The sequence below is a fragment of the Aphidius gifuensis genome, linkage group LG6 (assembly GCF_014905175.1).
Source record: "Aphidius gifuensis isolate YNYX2018 linkage group LG6, ASM1490517v1, whole genome shotgun sequence".
Lineage (NCBI taxonomy): Eukaryota > Metazoa > Arthropoda > Insecta > Hymenoptera > Braconidae > Aphidius > Aphidius gifuensis.
This window is the reverse complement of record NC_057793.1, coordinates 14,258,728-14,279,742: the sequence shown is the minus strand read 5'-3', so window position 1 is coordinate 14,279,742 and position 21,015 is coordinate 14,258,728. Positions and strand designations below refer to the sequence as shown.

At 28.1% G+C, this 21,015-nt stretch overlaps 2 protein-coding genes across 4 annotated transcripts in view; one reads left to right on the top strand and one right to left on the bottom strand.

Annotated features, from left to right (window-relative positions):
• Positions 1-9,945, bottom strand: part of LOC122859541 (mushroom body large-type Kenyon cell-specific protein 1) — a 119,655-nt gene extending 109,710 nt beyond the window's left edge. Inside the window, exon 1 of the mRNA XM_044163190.1 lies at positions 9,226-9,945. The gene's annotated coding sequence lies outside the window, so the exon portion shown is untranslated. The remainder of the gene's footprint in view (positions 1-9,225) is intronic.
• Positions 9,946-18,570: 8,625 nt separating this feature from the next.
• LOC122859565 lies at positions 18,571-20,554 on the top strand. Of its 3 annotated transcripts, none has more exons than XM_044163235.1 (4): positions 18,571-18,734; positions 18,817-19,524; positions 19,601-19,769; positions 20,485-20,554. In XM_044163235.1, exons 2-4 carry the CDS (start codon positions 19,222-19,224, stop codon positions 20,529-20,531), a joined length of 519 nt encoding a protein of 172 aa, XP_044019170.1. In that variant the 5' UTR covers positions 18,571-18,734; positions 18,817-19,221; the 3' UTR covers positions 20,532-20,554. The 3 variants fall into 3 exon arrangements, with proteins under 3 accessions (XP_044019170.1, XP_044019168.1, XP_044019169.1); XM_044163233.1 differs by having other exon boundaries at positions 18,571-18,738; XM_044163234.1 differs by having other exon boundaries at positions 18,571-18,742.
• The last annotated feature ends 461 nt before the right edge of the window (positions 20,555-21,015 follow it).

Sequence of the window (21,015 nt, the reverse complement as noted above, 5' to 3'; positions counted from 1 at the left end):
ATGTAAAAACTTCTAGACATAAAAAAAAACCAAAATTTTTTCAGTACGTACGCCAAAATTGTGTGCTTGCGGCTAATGCCTGTGCATGCTTCAAACAAAGTTTACGTTTCGATACGCTAAAACAAATTTTGAAAATGTTCAATAAGAAATATCATTTGAAGAATTACGATTGAAAGTATTGATTTATTCAATTGAATTTTTCTGTATTAAGAGAAAAAAAATTGTCTAACTGAATTATCATAGTAATTTCACGGCTTTATTGTGAGCAGTATCAGTAGATAAATTTTCAGATTAAATGTTATTGAGTTATTAATTTAACAACAAATTGCGATGCCGTTAGGTATGTATGCGTGATGTAGTCTCTAACGCGTATGTTCGCGCTTTGTATATATCCATATAAATACAAACAGTATACAATTTGTTGAAATTAATTAACTAGAAAAATTAAAAAATATCTGAAAATGTAAAAATTCTTGATATAGCTCAAAATATTCGAAAGTTATAATTTAAATTTCCGACTTTCATTCAAAGTTAGAAATTGAATTTTCCTCGACATTAAATAATCATATAATAAAAATTAAACAATATGAATAAATGATTTTTTATTATTAAATAATTATTATAATAATAATAAGTACATCTATTTATTATTTAATGTCTCGAATATGATTAAAAAGATTTTTTTAAAAAAAAATTTCGTTTTTATTTTATTAAACTAATTATCATATAAAAGTTTATTTGAGAAAAATGTATTTAATTTTATCGACGAGTATTTTTAATTGACTAATTTATTTTAGAACATATTTCTTCTTCGATCAGTTATTGCTCCAGACTCAAAATGTCTTAATAACAATTTTCTAAGAAATTATATTGTTTTTATATACTTTTATTTTATTTATGATGAAAAATAAAATATTTTAAAAACAATTTTATGTCTAAGGAATTTTACATGCATTAATTTATTATAATAAAACAATAAATTTTTTTCTTTGATATTAAATAATTGATATACGATGATTAAAAAAAAATAAAACATAACCATTAACATTTTCTTCTAATATTATTCCAAGTACAAGAAATAAAATTTTACATTAATGCATGACTGCAGCTAAATCTTCCAATACTGATTCTATTTCGAATTTACAATTTATATATATTTAGTAATTTTAGGAATAAATAAATGAAAACTATAAATAAATACTAAACTCTTCTCGAAAAACAAAAATTATTGGTAAAAATACTAAATTTAATGAAATTTTTTCAATAATTTTTAATTATTTCAAATTTATTAAACTTAATTATTTAAATTAAACTAAATTATTGATTAAAACAATAATTTATTGTTTGTAACTTTAAATTGTATTTCGAAATGTCAATTATTTGAAAAGTGTTGGTAATTTGGTATCTTCGAATTAAAAATTTAATTAAAACAAATGGTACTTATTTAAAAAGGATAAAAATTTTTAGAAACATTTACATTTGTGTACAATGTCTTTTAAGTTTATTTTAAATACACTGTTAAAAATTTCAATCCGAAATTTAGAATACATGTATAAGCATTTATTGTACTAATACAAATATTCTAAATGTAATTTATAAACACGGTATTATAAACCATTTTAGAATCCTGTATATTATAATTTAGAAAACTAATTTTTGAAAATTATTATAATACGGATGTTTTAAACTTGAGGGCCACCGGTTTTGTAATTTTAAAATACGGTATACGAAATTTAAAACATGATGTTCTAAACTATTTTAGAATACCGTATTGTAATTTCAAAAACCGATGTTCTAAAATTCTAATACAAATATTCCAAACTTGAGGGTGTTGAATTTGAAATATCTATAAGATAAAAAAAAAAAAAAGATACATCAATTAGTTATGATGGAAAAACCTCATTGAACCAACTTAGATATTAAATGTTTTTACGTATTCCCGTGTAGGAATTGCCAAGACTCACAACACGGCCAAGTCTTGTCCCAATAATGGCATCCAATGCTTGGCAGCCAATCGTGCGCCATCCATGGGCCAAGGCTTGGCTGACTCATGGCTGTTTATTTGCTTACCAAGGCTTGTATTCCAATGCTTGGCCGACTATTGGTTGAAGAAGAGGTGGCCAGCTCTTATCAAGCCATTTATCGGCCAAGTCTTGGTAAATTAATGGGTGGCCAAGACTCGAAACAGATGATTAAGCCAAGGCTTGGCTCACTAAGGGCTGGCCAGCTATTGATCAACCGTTCATCGGCCAAGTCTTGGTTCATTATTGGGTGGCCAAGACTGGAAACAAATGATTAAGCCAAGGCTTGGCTCATTAAGGGCTGGCCAGCCATCGATCAACCATTCATCGGCCAAGTCTTGGTTAATTATTGGGCGGCCAAGACTGGGAATATACAATTAAGCCAAGAGTTGGCACATTAAAAATTGGTGAACTTGACTTGCCATTTGTCGGCCGAGTGTCGATTGTTCTTTGGGTCACCAAAATTGATTATTTTTTATTCTTTCGACATATGTGAATATATATTAAGAGCCGCTGTTATGTATATAATATTAAAAAATTTTTATTCAATTATATATATATGTGTATAACAGCTACTCATTTTTTTCTTACATAACGAAAGTTTCAAGAAAAAAAAATTTTTTTTTATGAATTATTAAAATATATTCCGGGGTTAATGAAACAAATAAAATTTATATATCGGCCGAGTGTCGGTTGATTCTTGGATTGCCATGATTATAATGTAAATTCAAGTAGAACAAATTTTCTTCATCTCTAATTGTTGCTGCTATGGTTAAGGGATTACCTCGGCCAGTCACTAATAATGAGAATGCTTTGAAATTTTTACAGTAGATTCTTGAAACACTGATACATTTTATGTAATTTTCTCGTAATTGTTTGAAAGCTCGGTATTTTTTTATTAATTTTCAAAGTTGACAACTTTTAACATGGGCTCTTATGGAGAATACGATTTTTGTCAAAAAAAAGTCCATTAAAATACCGATATCTTTAATCGAAATAATGACATCGTGAAAAAAAAACTATTGGGTTATAAAGTGAGACAAAACAAAACGTATGGAAAAAAAATTAAAGAGGTTTGGAGCTTAGTTTTTTTATAATTAATAATTAAAGTATGAAAAAATTCATTTTAATCGAGCAGTATATATGACGTCTACTATATTCTAATGTACGCTTGGCAACACCGAATAGTGATCCGCCATGTTGTGGCGCGTAGGTTCAAAAACGCCAGTAATAAATCCCACATTGATACATACTTACTGCCACAGCAGCTATATCATACACTAACACAACTGCACTCTCAGTACAACCAACTGTTTTTTTTTTTTTTTGCGGTGTTTCACGATTTACACATTTTTTTTAACTATTGAATAAATGTTTAAAAGAATAAAAAGTTGATCAATTATATTTCAGGGGTTAATAATATTAGGTTATTATACAATAATTATTTCAAAAAACTATTGTTTTATCAAAAAAGAAATAAAAAATTTATCTTTTTGAGGTTGGCAATGGCTCTCGAACCAATGTATTAAACATAGGCTTTATCCCCTCTCCTATACCCCAAAATTTGGCCGAGGTAATCCCTTAAGTAAGTAAGGCTCTGGAGTTTCAACTAGAAAATCCCGTGGTCAAGTCCTGGTGATGTCAAGTATTTATGGTGTAGTTTTTTCAGTCAAATAAATTATTAATTATATAAATAAAAAAATTAAATTGTTTAAACAATTAAAAAAATTTTTTTTTTTATAAAATTATTAAATTTTTGGAAGTCTTGGCCGAGTATTGGCAGCCAATGCTCCGCCCAGTATTGGTAGCCAAGCTTAAATTGGTGTCAACCCCCAAGCCTGGTGCAAGCACTGACCAAGACTGGCAGCCAAGACTTGGCAACATTTTGCCAGGCTTGGCCCAATGCTTGGCCATGTTGTTTTGTCCTTTACGGGTTATGAAGAACTTACTAATCTAATTTTTCCTTATGCCTATCACGGGATGGAACCTCATACTTGGAGATTGGAAAGCGGATACGATATCCACTGCACCACGATGAGCTCGTATAATACGGCTTTTCTTTTGTCAAGATAAGGAATTTTCGTATCCCGTATAGTGTTAGAAAATTAGAAATACTAGATATTATAATATATTATAGTAGATATTATAAATTTACAATACAGTATACGATTATCAAAAACTTTTAAACGAATATTACAACCAAGTATACTGAATTATAATTGCAACACACAAATTTCCGACTTTAGAATAAAAGTTTGTAATTTTAGAACATAATATATTCTAAAAATAATCTAAACTTATAGAAACATTTTTTACACTGTAGTGTAATATGAAACCCAGACAAATGTGGCTAATTCCACGTGTTTTTTTACTTCAAAAGTTCGGCACCGAAAAAACCGAAAATATCAGTTTTTTTTTTTTTTTTTATGTTGCAATAGTCTATTTTTTTTTCAATTATGATATGGTGTGGAGTTTAATATAAATTTAAAGTCTATGGACTTAAGTGTTTATTTTTCTTTCCTTATTATAATTAAGACATCTTAGCTTGAATTTAAATGGATTTTTTCCGATATTATCGCGATAACGCGATAATTTTATCGGTTATCGTCAGTCAAATATCGTATCGTGTCGTGACGACGATACGATAAAAAATGGAATTATCGTATCGTTGTCGTCATTATCGTATCGTCTTGTCGCGATATTATCGATTATCGCGGCATCTCTAAATTTGTTAAATGAATAATTGAAATCAACTTTTCCCAAATTTGGCCCCGTTTGAATTTTTTTTTATCATAAAACAATTTCAATTAACTATTTAGTTATATTATACCACGGTAGTTTATATAAAAGTGTCTTGGAGTTCCAAGAGCTCCGGGTTCGAGTCCTCGTCGGGTTCGTGTATTTTCGTTTATTCAAGTTGTCAAATCAAAAAACTTAAGGTTTTAAATACTTTAAATAATAAAAATAAATCAATTATATTTTTTTCCAAATTTTGCTTCATATCTGAAATCGAACCTTGAGATTGGCAAATATATAGTGAACATCTTCAGCTTCACCTCGGCTTGACTCGAGCTTTAGAGCAGGATAATCAGGCTTGCCCCGGACTTATGCCCATCGTCAATTCCTACACCGAAAGAATTTTTTTTATATTTTATAAATTACCACTATTACCAGTAGTGGATAGCGTGTCAATTTTTTGATATATACTTATGTTTTACATTGGAAGCCTTTCTCTAATACATTTGTCCGAGAGCCATTGCCAATCTCAAAAAAATAAAGTTTTCATTTTTTTTTTCGTTGGAACAATAAATTTTTCCGACAATTATTATATTATTAAGTATGTTATTTATGGAATGGTGTTATCAATTTAAGGTACAACCAGGGAAAATTAAAAATAATGACGATTTCACGAATTTTATAGAGTAGATAATTGAAATAACGATACACCTTTTTCTTTAATCAGTTTTTTTGTTATAAGATGTTTTTTTGATTAATTAACTGTTAAAGATGGTCCTTTTTTTTGAGGTTAAACATAGGCTCTTATGGAAAATGATGTTTGGCTTTTCATAATACCCCATCGAAGTACTTGAAAAAATAATGCCATATTTACCAAAAACTAAAGGATAAAACTAGAAAAAAAGACGAAAAATCATCACCCAAATTTAGTATAGGTTTTAATATTCAATTTTAATTAATAGAGGATAATAAATTTTTGTCTTTGTCTAAATACTTGAGTGGAAGTGAGAAACAGTATTCTCTTTCTAATCTTTCATCCTTTTCGCACTCATGAATATATAATGTTTTTAACAAACATCCGCCAGATGTCTCTTATTTTGCCCTGGTTGTACCTTAACAGAAAGTGGAAAATTATTTTTGAAGTTCTTAAAGCCAACCCAATACATTCCAAGACAACTTTGACAAAGACAAAATTTAGGTGTCATCAATATGTCAATCTCATCAAATTCGTTAATCAAGGCCTGATTTTTTGTGTGAATTTCTTTTCGAATTTCATGAAAAAATATAAATGTAGTTTTTTAGGAGGATTGAGGGTTCAATTCTGGTCAGGATCACTTGTTGTTTTTTCTAAAGCTTGTGTTTTCAAAAACTTAAGGTGAAAATGCGATGGCTATATTGTGTGTTTAAAACGGATTGAGTTGTGTGTAAAAACCGTAAATTTCCCCGTATCGGTGCCATTAACTTCAGTAATTTTTCATACTCTACATATGTACTAAATTCTTTTTGCATTCCCGCACAAACTTATACCTTTAGTTTATGTTTTGAACTTTCATTGAAACCTAAAACTCACCGAAGTTTTTTGAAAATTTTTTATTCAAATATTACGAAGATCATTATAACCAGGGCATTTTTCAAAGCTATAAACCTTTTAACCACTGAAGACCAATTCATTATTGAGAGCCATTTAAATTTTTGTATAGCTTGAAGAAGTACAAATTTATAGTGAATTAACATTTAACGACTTTTCGTGAAAGGGTAGATCGAAATTGAACCTCACCTATATATACACTTTGATATAGTAACTAACCTATATAGTTTTGTAAAGTATATAATATTGACGTATTCAAAATATTTAAAAACAATTTAGACTAATTACAAAAAAAAAAAAAAAGTCAAAAAAATAAAATTATACTATTTTATAAATTAAATTAAGAATATTCGTTTATCGAGTTGAACCCAATATTTATTAAGCGTAAGTATAATACAACTCCACTTAGCTTGAAATAAAAACTCCTAGAAGGCAAACGACTTTTTTTCGTGACGAAAAGAAAATGTTCCTTTCTAATATGAAATATTCTTGAACAAAACGGCATATTCAGTGTAAGTATTTTTCTTCTCAAACAACAAAGAAAAAGCAACTTTTTTGACTAAAAAATATTCTTGAATCAAGACACAAGAGTTTTTAAAGAAACGTCATGCGGCCTTCAATTGTTTATTACACTCATGTTGATGCAATAACTTTTAATTTCACAAAAAGATCAAATGAAGTCATATTATTGTCAGTAAATAACGTGTTTATTATTTTAAATTTTATTCGCAATATCAATATGCAGCTGTAGTTTGCTTCCTAGTGGCGTTATAAAAATCAGCCAAAGTTTTTCCGGCTTTTATTAAGTCAATGAGTGAACTTGACGCAAAAGTCTGAGAAGGCAACTGTCTTATATTGCTCGGTTGCTTGGGAAAAAATGGAAGCACTGGGGTGATGTCTATAAGAACAGTCGAATAGCATAATAGTAGACTAATTTTTTTTTTTTATCTAAGATTCCCGCTGAATATAATGCCATTCAATTAAAAAATGTTTCTTTTTTTAATTGAAGTCACTTTTTTGTTTTTAATTAAACAAAATATTCACACTGAATCTAATGTCGTTTGATTCGAGAATACTCCGTACTGGAAGGAAAAATTTTCCTTTTGTTATAAAAAAAACGTCGTTTGCCTTGAAAAAGTTTTCGTTTCAAGTAATCACGTTAAAAACGTATTACATTTAGATTGAAAAACTGATATTCTCAATTTAAATTTGCATCATTTTTATAACTACATGTATTATTATTTCAATCAAGTTTTTTTCTGGTTGTCGATGAACAACAATTTGTTTCAGCATGACATTTTCAAAAATTAACCTTTCGTAACCTAAATGAAACAACTTCTCTTTGACAGTGTAATGTCAAGTGTATATATACTCCGTATAGGAAAACTACTCCGAAGCTGTTTTATTATTTAGTACGTATATATATTAATCAACATATATTGATGATTGTTCACCATCAGAAATTTTTGAGAGGTTTTCATCAGAATAGTTTGGGAGACGTTTTTCGAAATGACGTATATACATAAAAATTCAGAGTTAATTAAAGACGTTGGACTGAAAACCTGATATTTCTATCAGTTTTTAATTTTTACATATATATATATACCATTCGCTTACCATTATACGTTTCTTTCATCCATTCACACTGACCTGGGTTAACGTAGAGTAATGTCGAATAAAAAGCAACTCGCATCACTAACCCCCTACCTAAACTCTTGTTTGCAACATGAAATTCGTTATCCCCACCATTTTTCATGTTTTACCAAGCCAACGGTCGGTTGAGTCCCATTGCCGACGGCTACATCAGTTGTATATATTGTACATATACAATATATATATATACAACTTTCAATATAAATATATATATTTATATATATATATATATACTAATACAATGCAAACTTGCGCACGACTATAATGGTTGAGGGCAGGGCCACGGTCAACCAAAAATACGAAACGGACGCGCCTTTCTTTCAATTCATGATGGCTTCCAAACGACTAGAAAAAAAAAATAATGTACATGCTTTTGATATAAAGTATGGTCATCACGATTAGTTGCATCTTTTCGTTTTATTGCGACGACAATTCTAAGGAAATATGAAAATTTTATGAGAAATGCTTTTGTCTCGAAAATAGTATCATGAATAAATAGTTTCGTTAAATTAAAACGTTTCTTCTTATGGCTAACGTGTTCTAAAGAAGTTAGTTCTTTCATCCACAAACTTCAACAGTTCAGAACAATATGTATATTATTTAATATCAAATTTTTGTTTCAACGATCGTTACAAAAGATTGATTTATGTAAAATTGAGAAAAATATCAAAACCAACTATACAGTATATAATTGATTTACAGACAGTCAAGCATGCTATACACACTTTCAGAGTGATTACGTATATACATACTGAATGAAACAAAGCAAATTCTGTGTCCACGAAATCGAATTGCTGAAGCCAACCACGACCTATCCCTATATGCTGCTACGCGATCATGCATTTCTTTCTTTCACCCTTCTCTGCTTTCATTTTTTATGTATATAATACACATGTAAATTACACCAACATCAATTCATATACATGAAAGTCCCCTTTTCATTAGGACTGCAGTTTATACATGTATATGTATGTGAATTTATCCGTCATGTTTTATAAATTTATCGGTTATTACAAGCATTAGGAAAACATCATCAAACATTATCATCAACGTTTATGCGATGCGTCCTTAAACTTAAATTAAATTATATATATAAACAAAAGATGTATATACATGTACATTATGTCCAAAGACAATAATATGATTTAGAATAATTATCTTGCAAGTATGAATCTAAAAAAAACCAAGATGAAGAATATAAATGTTTATTAAATGTTAATCACTTACCATTCAGTCCGATTAAAATTCTTAGAAATTAAAATACACATTTATTATGATTGTAATTACATTTTTTTTTAATTTAAAAAAATAATTAAATAAAATTCATTGTTTTTTAAAATAAACATGAGGGTGATGATAATGGACACTTGAGTAAGTAGAAAATTATTCCGTTTTGAATCATATGTCATAAATAAATTTCAGAACACCAACGAAAATGCACTCGCGAAGTGCGTGGACGGATGATTAGATGTACTTGCACTCGCATCACAGATGAAATTCGTATTCGGGTATGGCGGGCGTCCCAAACTCACTTCGACTTGAATCGGTGCTAACGAGTCGACTCGACCGAACCACTGCTTGGTAAGCAAGGGGTATGTGGGGAGGGGAATAAGAGTTCGTCGGTCTGTCCTGAGGGTCGAGAGGAGGAACTTCCCCACTCGAAATATGAGTCGTCACGACGAAACTTAAGCCCCTCACCTCAAGTGCAGTATACAAACTTTTTTTAACTCTCCATAACAACACAATTTATGTCTCAAATTTATTTCTGAAATATCATTGTTTTTTCGGACCCTTCCCGGTCGTTTTCTATTTTGTATAAAAACGATCAATAATATAGTCGTATAGAGATATTTGGATTCCACAAATCATATGAGTTTTCTTCGATTTCATATATGCTGAACGCTCTGATATAACTGTGTATTATGATAACGTCCATGTTGATTTACTAACCTACCTCACACAAAAACCCAGTCTACAGGACGATTCAAAATGAACTTACGCTCTCTCTTTTCGATGTCTTCTTTGTCATAGACGGACATATTAAACTGAGCGAGGTCCATGTGAATTCCTTCTCATCAACGCTTGACTGTTCTATATTCTAGAAATTATATAATTATTACAAGTTTAACTTAAAATTACGAATTATATTATAAAATAATATTACATTTTTATACTATTAGATGTAGTGATGATGAGTAAATAGTAGAATATCCACTTAATCTATTTTTGTAGCTGATTCAAGTTCATTATTGTAGCTTGGATATAAGGACCGTACACATGTGGATAATCGGATTAATCAAATCTCAAGGTAGATTGGAAAGAGATGTCGTTGAACTGTGTGTGTGTGTGTGTGTGCGTTTTGTCGGGAATGAGTAAAGAAGCAAGGGAGTGTGCCTTGCATCTTCTATCGACGTGTGCGATATATATTGTGATGACGAGGTAAATGCCCCGGTGTCCGAGACATGACCTTATCAGTAGTCTGATATTATTTCGGCTGCGTGTAAAATTTTCGAGGCATTTACGAACAAACATATAGTTCAAATGACGATCTATATACATTAATTTCCAAAAACCAAATCAAAGATTAATAAACGTATACAATTCTGTAGAATATGTGGCTATTTTATGTGATCCTGAAATATTGTTAGTTCTTTTAATTTTTTTTCTTATTTTTGTTAGTATCTATATAAGACTTAAAACAAATCATCGATAAATTTATGTATGCCTGTTTACCTTGATATTTTTTATTCACTTTTGTATATTTATAATTCTTTCAACAGTAAGAAAAACGTTGGCTGTGGAGATCTGTATCATACTGCTTTCTTTTTTAAAGAAATATAGTTGTCATATGAAGTATCCATACTTTTGGTGCACTAGGATAAAACCATTTATCTCAATCAGTCAATGAATCGTCATGTATGTTCTAAACAATTTACATTTTTCCCAGAGAGCGTAATATCATAACATTCTTTTTCTTTTCGGTACACTAGTAATAGAATAATTTAAATAGAATATTTCAAATATAACGAATAAATGAAAATTTACTGTAAAAAATTTGAAAAAAAATTTGACATTAAAAAAAAAATTGTGATTATACATGTATGAAATTAAAATTGTATTTCTGAAAAATGAAAAAGGTCAATGGGAAAAATTCAATGAACATAAGTGAAAAAAAACTATTTCGAAAATTCACAATATTCTTCTAGATTCTGTGAAGCCCAAGTATAAAAGAACCACTATAGTAAACTATAAATCTATAGATTAATTTTTTTGACGAATAATAATCGTGAATGAAATTCAGTCGATGGAAAAAAGTAAAACAAAAAATTGAATATCTGTCGAATTAAAGGTATTTTTTGATTAATTTCATTCATTGATAAATTAGTTTATTAATTAAACCTAAACGATTAAATCTGTTGTTATATGTGATATTTAGATCTTAATGTTTACTTGTGATGAGTCTTGAGAGACTAAGGTATAAGTATTACGAGAGAATTAATGATAATCATCACGAATCGTCGGTACTTTTATTGAGTTATCTCTAACAAAAATTTTATTATGGTGCCACAGCACCAGAAAACTATCGTTGACTGACCAGATTTTTACAGTGAATATTACAAAACAAATTTTACCCGTCAATTGAGTGATGTATTACAAGCTCATTTTCTTTAGAACTTCAATGGAAACTGGAAGTAATTTTATTTTACTTTACAAGTAAAATATCAATCATAACTATTATGCATATAACTTTTCAAGATTTTCTATTATTACTAGCTGATTTTTACAATTTCAGAGATGTTATCATTTGTTTAAAAAAATTAAAGACTTGCTAGCTCCAAATAATATTCATATTCCAAACTTGAGGTTGAAAGTTAAGTAAATTTCCCGTTATTCAATTTTCGATTTTTTGGTAGCAAATAAAAGTGAATTTTTTTAAAATTTTCATGCTAGTTTTTTTTTTTTGATAATGGATGTCAAAGTTGACAATTTCAACACATAAGAATAAAGGCAGAATACATATTTACACTTGTCGTTAAAAAAATTTTTACTACTATACTATTTTTTAATTATCAGTTTGTTTTTCTTTACAATACGGTTTACATACACTGAAAAAAAAAATTCCTCTGGAGAAGAAATTTTGTTCTTGAAAAAAAAAACATTTGAAATATGAAAGAAAAGTTTTGGTTTAAGGCGACATGAAACCCGATTCTGCATTACCATAACTACAATTTTCAAAAACTACGTGTTAGAAAATTCTAGAAATCGAGCTGCAAATGTATTTAAGTACCCTCGAGGGCATCCAACTCTTTGTTTTTCGAAATTCGGAAATTTTTTTTTAAGTTAATATTTTTTTGAAAATTTTCAAAACAACTTTTTTCAAAAACTACGTGTATAATAATTTTAAAAATTTACTGGTATATTGCCTTAGCTGTCCCCAAGGGCATCCAACTTTTTTTTTTTTTAAATTCGAAAATTTTTTTCGAAGTTGGTAATTTAAAAAAATTTTCAAAACAACTTTTTTCAAAAACTACTTGTACAAAAATTCTAAAAATTTAGCTGCAAATGTATTTCGGTACCCTCGAGGGCATCCGACTTTTTTTTTCAAAATTCGAAAATTTTGTTAAACGTTATTTAATAAAAAAACTTAAAAATTTACACAAGTTACCCTTCTTTACCGGCAAAGCCCATTTAATTTATATAGAAAAAATTAATATATAGTATTTTTTTGTATAGAAAAGTATACAGACTTTACAGGACAGCTTGTGTAAATTGTTGAGTTTTTTTTTTAAATTGACGTTTAAAAAAATTTTCGAATTATGAAAAAAAAGAGTTGAGTAAAAATGAGAAATTACCACAATGAGTTTTATTTTGTCGCGCATGCGTGATTGGGTAATTCTGTCTCTTTTCAACCTGTCAAGATGGCCGTGTAACTGACACAACACTGCACCAAGCAGAGATACATATGCTTATACTTCTCCAATATAATAAAAAAAATAAAAGCAATAATTTCTTGATATAAAATAAGAATTTATTAATAATAAAAGCGTCATTGGAGTACACTGAAAAAACGTTCCCGCTGCAGGCACGGTACGTTCCTGCTGCCGTAGCAGTAAAGTAGACTGCGAAGCGCTGTACTGCTGTGAGAGCAGTACACCCAACTTGGAATTTCTGTACTGCTCTCACAGCAGTACAGCACTGCTGCTGCAGCCGAACATTTTACTGTCGATGAGTTCAGGCGTATTAGCAGTACAAAGAATAGCTGTATGACACGTAAAGACTCATTCGATAAATTAAATGATGTATATATGTATATTATTAATATTAATTATTAATAAATATAATTATATATTAATATTATTATTGAATATGAATTGATTTTAAAATCTTGTATATTGTAAAAAAATATGTATAAAGAATTTGAAAAAAATTGATTTTATTTGAATATAGAATTGAAAAAAAAAAAATTTACATTTTTAATTTACCGTGTAATAATAATAAGTTTACTTATTGAATAAACGAAGAAATTGCATTAACTATGATGATAACATAAAAATAATAATACACAGTAAATTAAAAATGTAAAAAATTTAATTTTTAACATAAAAAAAAATTTTTTAATTTAACATTGAAAGAAATTTTTAATTGAACATTTAATAAAATGCTAAATTTCAATCCTAACCTATAAGTGATGTCAAAGTCGTGAACCGTATATGACCACGCATACAGATGCGCGCATTCAGTTGCCACAGCAGTGCTTTGTACTGCTCTCACAGCAGTACAGTTTACAGAGAATATACGGGTGCTTACTGTGGATTTACATGGACATCCTGCTACTGTAGCGGTCTACCATTACCGGTCTAATAGACCGTGCCTGCGGCGGGAACGTTTTTTCAGTGTATATATTTAAAACGTCAACCTGAAGCAACAATTAAATCAACCTGAAGTATCATTATTATTGTGTCATTGTATTTGGTGTCAACATGTTGTTATTCAATTATCAGTACATCCACAACAGCATATACAACATTAAAAGGATCAAAACTTATCATTGAAAATATTAATAAATTAAAAGAATTATTAATATTAAAAGCTACTGGTAATTTTAGTTATAATAATTGTACTGAAAATATTGAAAATATAACAAAACATTCATGTATATATCATATCAAAGGATTAGAAACTAAGTTACGTGAAGAAACATCAATTCATTAGAAGTATAATGAGTTTGTAAAAAAAAAAAAATTCAAAATAACGTCAGTCTATGAGTTGATAGATTGACATTATTATTGTTATAATTATTATTGATAAATAATAACTGTGGTAAACACAGAATTAGGCATGTCGTTATATTTGAGATTCGAAAAAGAATCAATGAATCAATATAATTATTGGTAATCAATAATAACTGTGGAAAAAAACAGAATTTAGAGTCTGGTAAATTTAAGATTCGAACAAGAATCAATGACTCAATATAATTTTTATTAATAAATAATAACTGTGGAAAACACAGAATTTAGAGTCTGGTAAATTTAAGATTCGAACAAGAATCAATGGCTCAGTATAATTATTGGTAATCAATTGGAAAACACAGAATTTAGTGTCTTGCAAATTTTGGATACGAAAAAGAATCAATGATTCAATATATTAATATAATAATATCAATATAATCAATTTAATTAATTGATAATTAATAATAATTCATTATTAGACACTTGTCGCATATAAACAAAATTCATATGCTTTATTAATATATTGTTGTTAATAGAAAAAGATAATAATTATGATAATTCATTGTAAACAGTAATGTTTATTTACAATAAAAATAAAGAGAAATCGCTCTTTCATTAGATCTTAAGTTGTCTCTTAACCGATCGGTAGTAATCGTCTTTCCGATCGAAGTATAGGGCTCTAGTGATGCCACCATTAATGAATTATTTTTCTTGAATAATTAAAAAATTTGAAAAAACAAAAAAATTATAAAAAAATATTTTTTCAAAGTAATTAATCTGAAGTGTATTTTGCCTTGAGATTTTTTTTTTTTTTTTTTTTTTGCCTGTCTAACCGAGTATTCGAACTCATGACCCTAAAACTCTAACCGATACTAAACCTATGCCTTAACCGACGTAGCCACGAGCGCGATATGAACGAGCGAAGTTTTTTATTCTACTTCAAGAAACGAGGTCTTTTATTCTCAAAAAATAATTGTCAAAACCAAAGTTAAAAAATAAAATGCTTACTTTTTCTTTGTTGCAAATAAATTTAAAAATAAATAAAAAATATACACGGAAAATTTTTTAGGGAAAAAAAATATTAATTATATTAATCAGGTAATTTAATCACGTCACAAGTATTATTAAAACTATGAAGCTTTTTTTGTTTTGTTATTCAGAATATAAGTATATTCTATATAATGATTAGATTATTATTATTATTATTATTATTCATGTTTGTATTATTCATATTATATAATTATGTTTGAAGGAAATAATGTTGCTTAAAATATAATTTTTCGGCAACCTTAATTCCTTAGCTACATTCTTTCCTTAGCTACTGCTTTTTCTTGGACATTTGTATTTAAAAAAAAAAATTTACATGTATTTTATTTTGGCCCCATTATTTTGGCTCCATTTTACTCAATGTATGTGTGTAAATATTTATTACTTTTTCATTTACGTTTTCCGACAAATTATAACCTATCTTACATTTTTATCAACTGATGGCATTACTGATAGGCATACCAAACGTTGCTTTAAGTTCACTAAATTATTTATCAAATGTATTTGATTTAATAATATTTTCAATTAAGTTTTGACCATTTTTATGTTGTATATGCTGTTGTTGATGTATTAATAGTTGGAACAACATGTTAACACCGAATACAATGACACTCGACATTGATTTAATTGTTGCATCTGGTTAATGTTTTAATAACATACACCAATGGCACTTTTATTGAAAATATTTCATAAATAAATAAAATTAACATTATTGCAGCTGTGACAATGAGGCAAGGTATTATTTAGTTGACAGTACAATAGTGTTCATAACTATTAAATTAACTGAGCCACTATTTTAAATATGTATATCGATTTATTGAATGTATCGAACGTATAACGTGTATGTATGTGTGTGAGAACTAATGAAAATGGATGTGTCGACAGCGTCAGCCAATAGAATGACGAATAAACGTTGCCACGTGAGGTTAACTGAAAGTGTCTTGTCCTTTTTTATAAAAAAAAATGCATCTTGTTAATTTTATGAGTAAATTTTATTTTTTTTTCATACAAATTTTTTCAACACACATTTACTTGAAAAAAATGTAAGTTTTACATTTTTTCTAAATTAAAGTTTATTTTACTTATTTTTGGCGTAAGATTTATTTTTTTTTATATAGTTTTTCAACACACAATTACTTGAAAAAAATCTAAGTTTTACATTTTTCCGCTTAAAATTTAGTTTGATTTATATTCTGAGGCGAAAATTGAAGCAAAAATTAATTAAAACAAATAAAATAATTCGTAGTCTTAATCATTTCTTCAGCATTATTCTCTATAATAAATTGAAATAATTGTAGAAAACAATTGAGGAATTAACTTACACTACAAATTTATTTATTTAGCTACATCTTTTCCTTAGAAAAATTTGCCAATAGCTTTTTAATTAATTAATTATGGCAAATAATTCTAAAGAAACGCCAAATGAATTAATTCGTAGTCTCCATTAATTTTACAGCATTATTTTCAATATTAAAATAAAATTATTGTGTTAAATGGATGTAGAATTATTCTAGACTATTAATTAATTCATCTGGCTACATCATTGCCTTAAAAAAGAAAAATATGAAGTGAAATTTATTTTTAAAAAATGGTAAAATTAATATTTATTGGATAGGTGAAAAAAAAAGGAATCTAATAACAAAATAAAGAGAAAATTATCTGTAAGTAAAATGGAAAAAAAGAAGACGTGTTTTTATATTTTTCCAATATGAATTTTACAATTTTAAAAAATGAAACACAAGCTTAACCATATAATTTATAAATTTACATTTTTGTGTTGTGTAGCACGTTTGCTTAAGTCGATTTTACTTCTATACAATATAATATATGTTCCGTTTTCTCTTAAAATACGATTTACCTGGTAAAAAGTAAAATTTATATATTATCGAAATAAAATGCATCTCGCTAATTTTATGAAGAAATTTTACTTTTTTATACATATTTTTTAAACGACATTTACATAAAAGAAATGTCAATTTCACATTTCTTTTGGTGAGAAGTTCATTTACTAATTTTCTGAGCAAATATTAACCTTTTTTGTAAATAGATTCTGCACACACATTGACCCGAGAAAAAAGTAAATCTTACAATTCCTTTTAGCAGAAATCAGGAAGTCCTCAGTTCAATCCTGTTGAAAGACTTTTTTGTATTTTGCTTTTCTAACTGTTTCTGAAATTGATTATTCTATTTATACATCATATAAAGACGAAGCAATTAATTTTAATAAATTAGAATATACTACATTTATTTTATTTTTGTTGAATGAATTATAATACCAAGAAAAAGCAGTAGCTAAGAAAAAGATAAAGCTAAGGAATTTATATTGCCGAAAAAATTATGTGGTAAGCAACATTAATTTCTTAGCTTCTTTTTTCCTTACCCACTGCTTTTCCTTGGTATTATAGTTTATTCCATCTTATTAGACTGTTTTATGCGTCAACCAGAGTAGGCATCAGAATCGTGGTCAATGTCTTCATGGACAGATGTATTTTCGTCAATTTTAACATTAGTTTTTTGTTAATTATTGTGGTGAAACGAGTGAACAGTACTATTTTCATCTGTCTTTTCTGTCTTATCAAGGAGTTCATTTGAAGAACAACTTGTTTCTTTTTCTACAGCCCAGATGCAATAGGTTTCATCAACGTCGTTTTGGTGATGATTCGATTTTTTTTTCGATGAAGCAAGATATTTTGAGACAGCAACTTTTGATTTTTTCTTAATTGGACTTGGTGGTACTATTCTATCACTGTCTTCATCCATTTCAATTAACAAATTTGTAGTTAATTTTAGAAAAACTTCATTAATATCTGAAAAAAAAAATAGTTTTAAATTGTATAAAATTGTCATTCTCCATACACTAAAAAATAATAACACTTTATATAATTGAAAAAGCTACTTACTTTTTATTAAATATAATTTTTCATACTTTAAAAATTCAATCTAACATGTTCGTTTTGAATTTTATTATACCAAACGTTTTGTATGATGGATATATACATTGAAATCTGATGCAACCAAGAAAACTAGAGACCTCTTGTTGGACGCAACAAAACTGGAATCAATTTCTAGCACATGCGCATTGATATGCGATATGGCGTCGTACACTGCACGCGTGCACGTTGGAATTCACATGTATTCAAAAACATAACCGATAGTGCTTCCAACTATAATTATAATTTGATAGTGCAATATATATTTATTGAGATAATAAAAAAAATATATATTTCTGTAAAATGGAAGCAGTGCAAGTGAAACATTATCAAAATGTTAGATTTATGACTTAAGGTCGATCTTTCAAAAAAAGCATTGATATCATTCCTTGAGGATGGTTTCTTGTTAAACCAAAGCAAATAAAATGTTATTATCCTCCTACCAAAACAAACAAAGAGAAGATTGACCTTCAGTCAATGGTTAAACGAAAAGGACCACCAAAACGGGAATGAAAAATATATGCTGCAAGTAAGTAAGTAAGTGCATCATTTTAACTATCATTAAATATATTATTGACTATTGTATCTAATTGGTGATTTTTTTTTATCAGACACCCACTCTAGCGCAGAAACTAAAATAAAGGATTTAGAAAAAAAGCCTTATGCATTCACTGATGATGGTGATCCTGAAGGTCAAGTTGTCCGACTTAATAGTAATATGAGACTTTTCTTGATGAAACAAAAAAATGATACGACTGATTCATCAACAGATTAATTAGAGGTGGGCTCAATTCAAAATTCAGTCACTAATAAAAAACATGATGAACATAATGATGCCATAAACGATTATACTCCAACAAGAGATAACGTTGTCTCTGCATTAATTAATTTAGATCAATTGATAATAAGATTATATTGTAACTGATAGTTGAGCAGAGGACGTTTTTTTATCTGAAGTTGGATTAGCAAGCAACCAAGACCATGAAAAGAAAAATGTTATTAAAAAAATTGATGAAATGAGTAAGCAAATCCACCAACTTCATAACATGATAGTGAACATGCTAGAAAGTCAAAACTCAGTGGTAAAAGCAGTCAAGTACTTGACTGATAGATGTGCTGATCTTGAATGCACAACTACATATCTGCAAGGAGAACTATCAGGAATAAAAAATGGTACATTGAAAGATCCAACTACTATGTTGAAATCAACACTTTCATACATAAAAAATAAATACGAAATATCTCTTCTAATGAATACTGAATTGATATTAAAAAGATTTGAAGAACTTTTGGACGATAGTACATTCAATGATGGAATCGTAAGTATTAAAAAAGTCTAATATTTTTATTTAATATACGTGATCCATTTTTAATTGCTTTTTTTCTATTTGCCAGGTCAATTATATGACAAAATTAAATGATAATAGCATCAAATTAAGTGCTAAAAATGTAATTAGCAGTTTTTTAACGAAAGACATAGCAGTAAAATACACAGCAGTCAGATCATTAGAAGGAAAACGAATTTCCAGTTTTGATTTCCCAAAATTATATGAATGTTTTAAAGGTATTTATGACTTAATTTTTTAATTATTAAAAAAAGAATTTCATGTTAACCTTTTTTTGAAGTGAAACTTCTTTACGGAGGGTAGCAAAAAAATTCGAGGCCCTGCTAGAAAATTTATAAATTCGCACTCACGCCCTTTTTCTTTTAGAAAAAAAAAATTCCTAAAAATGGCACTTACGCCCTTTTTCCATTAATGTGACGATATAAATAATAAAATTTATAATAATAATATTCGAAATATAAATACTAATAATTATTATTAACTAATAATATTTATATTTGAATATTATTGTCAGTATTAATATTATTATTGTTATTATTATTAATATTCAGCGTGACATTACTCTGAAAGAAGTTTCACTTCCCCCGCGCGTACTCGCAACACGCTAATTTTTTTTTATTATTGCAAAGTCGGTATGGTGGCCGACCAATAAGACCTCTGGTTGACTCCAAAAATAGTCTAATAAGATGGAATAAACTATAATACCAAGGAAAAGCAGTGGGTAAGGAAAAAAAGAAGCTAAGAAATTAATGTTGCTTACCACATAATTTTTTCGGCAATATAAATTCCTTAGCTTTATCTTTTTCTTAGCTACTGCTTTTTCTTGGTATTATAATTCATTCAACAAAAATAAAATAAATGTAGTATATTCTAATTTATTAAAATTAATTGCTTCGTCTTTATATGTTGTATAAATAGAATAATCAATTTCAGAAACAGTTAGAAAAGCAAAATACAAAAAAGTCTTTCAACAGGATTGAACTGAGGACTTCCTGATTTCTGCTAAAAGGAATTGTAAGATTTACTTTTTTCTCGGGTCAATGTGTGTGCAGAATCTATTTACAAAAAAGGTTAATATTTGCTCAGAAAATTAGTAAATGAACTTCTCACCAAAAGAAATGTGAAATTGACATTTCTTTTATGTAAATGTCGTTTAAAGAAATATGTATAAAAAAAGAGTAAAATTTCTTCATAAAATTAGCGAGATGCATTTTATTTCGATAATATATAAATTTTACTTTTTTACCAGGTAAATCGTATTTTAAAGAAAAAACGGGTAACATATATTGTACCGAATAGAAGTAAAATCGACTTTTTTTTCAAGCAAACGTGCTACAGAACAAAAAAAAATGTAAATTTATAAATTATATGGTTAAGCTTGTGTTTCATTTTTTAAAATTGTAAAATTCATATTGGAAAAATATAAAAACACGTCTTCTTTTTTTCCATTTTACTTACAGATAA

Coding starts and splice junctions, on each gene's coding strand:
- LOC122859565 (XM_044163235.1), top strand. CDS start 19,222: ATGAGTAAGCAAATCCACCAACTTCATAACATGATAGTGAACATGCTA. Junction 19,525..19,600: donor GTACATTCAATGATGGAATC/GTAAGTATTAAA, acceptor TCTATTTGCCAG/GTCAATTATATGACAAAATT. Junction 19,770..20,484: donor ATTATATGAATGTTTTAAAG/GTATTTATGACT, acceptor AATCAATTTCAG/AAACAGTTAGAAAAGCAAAA.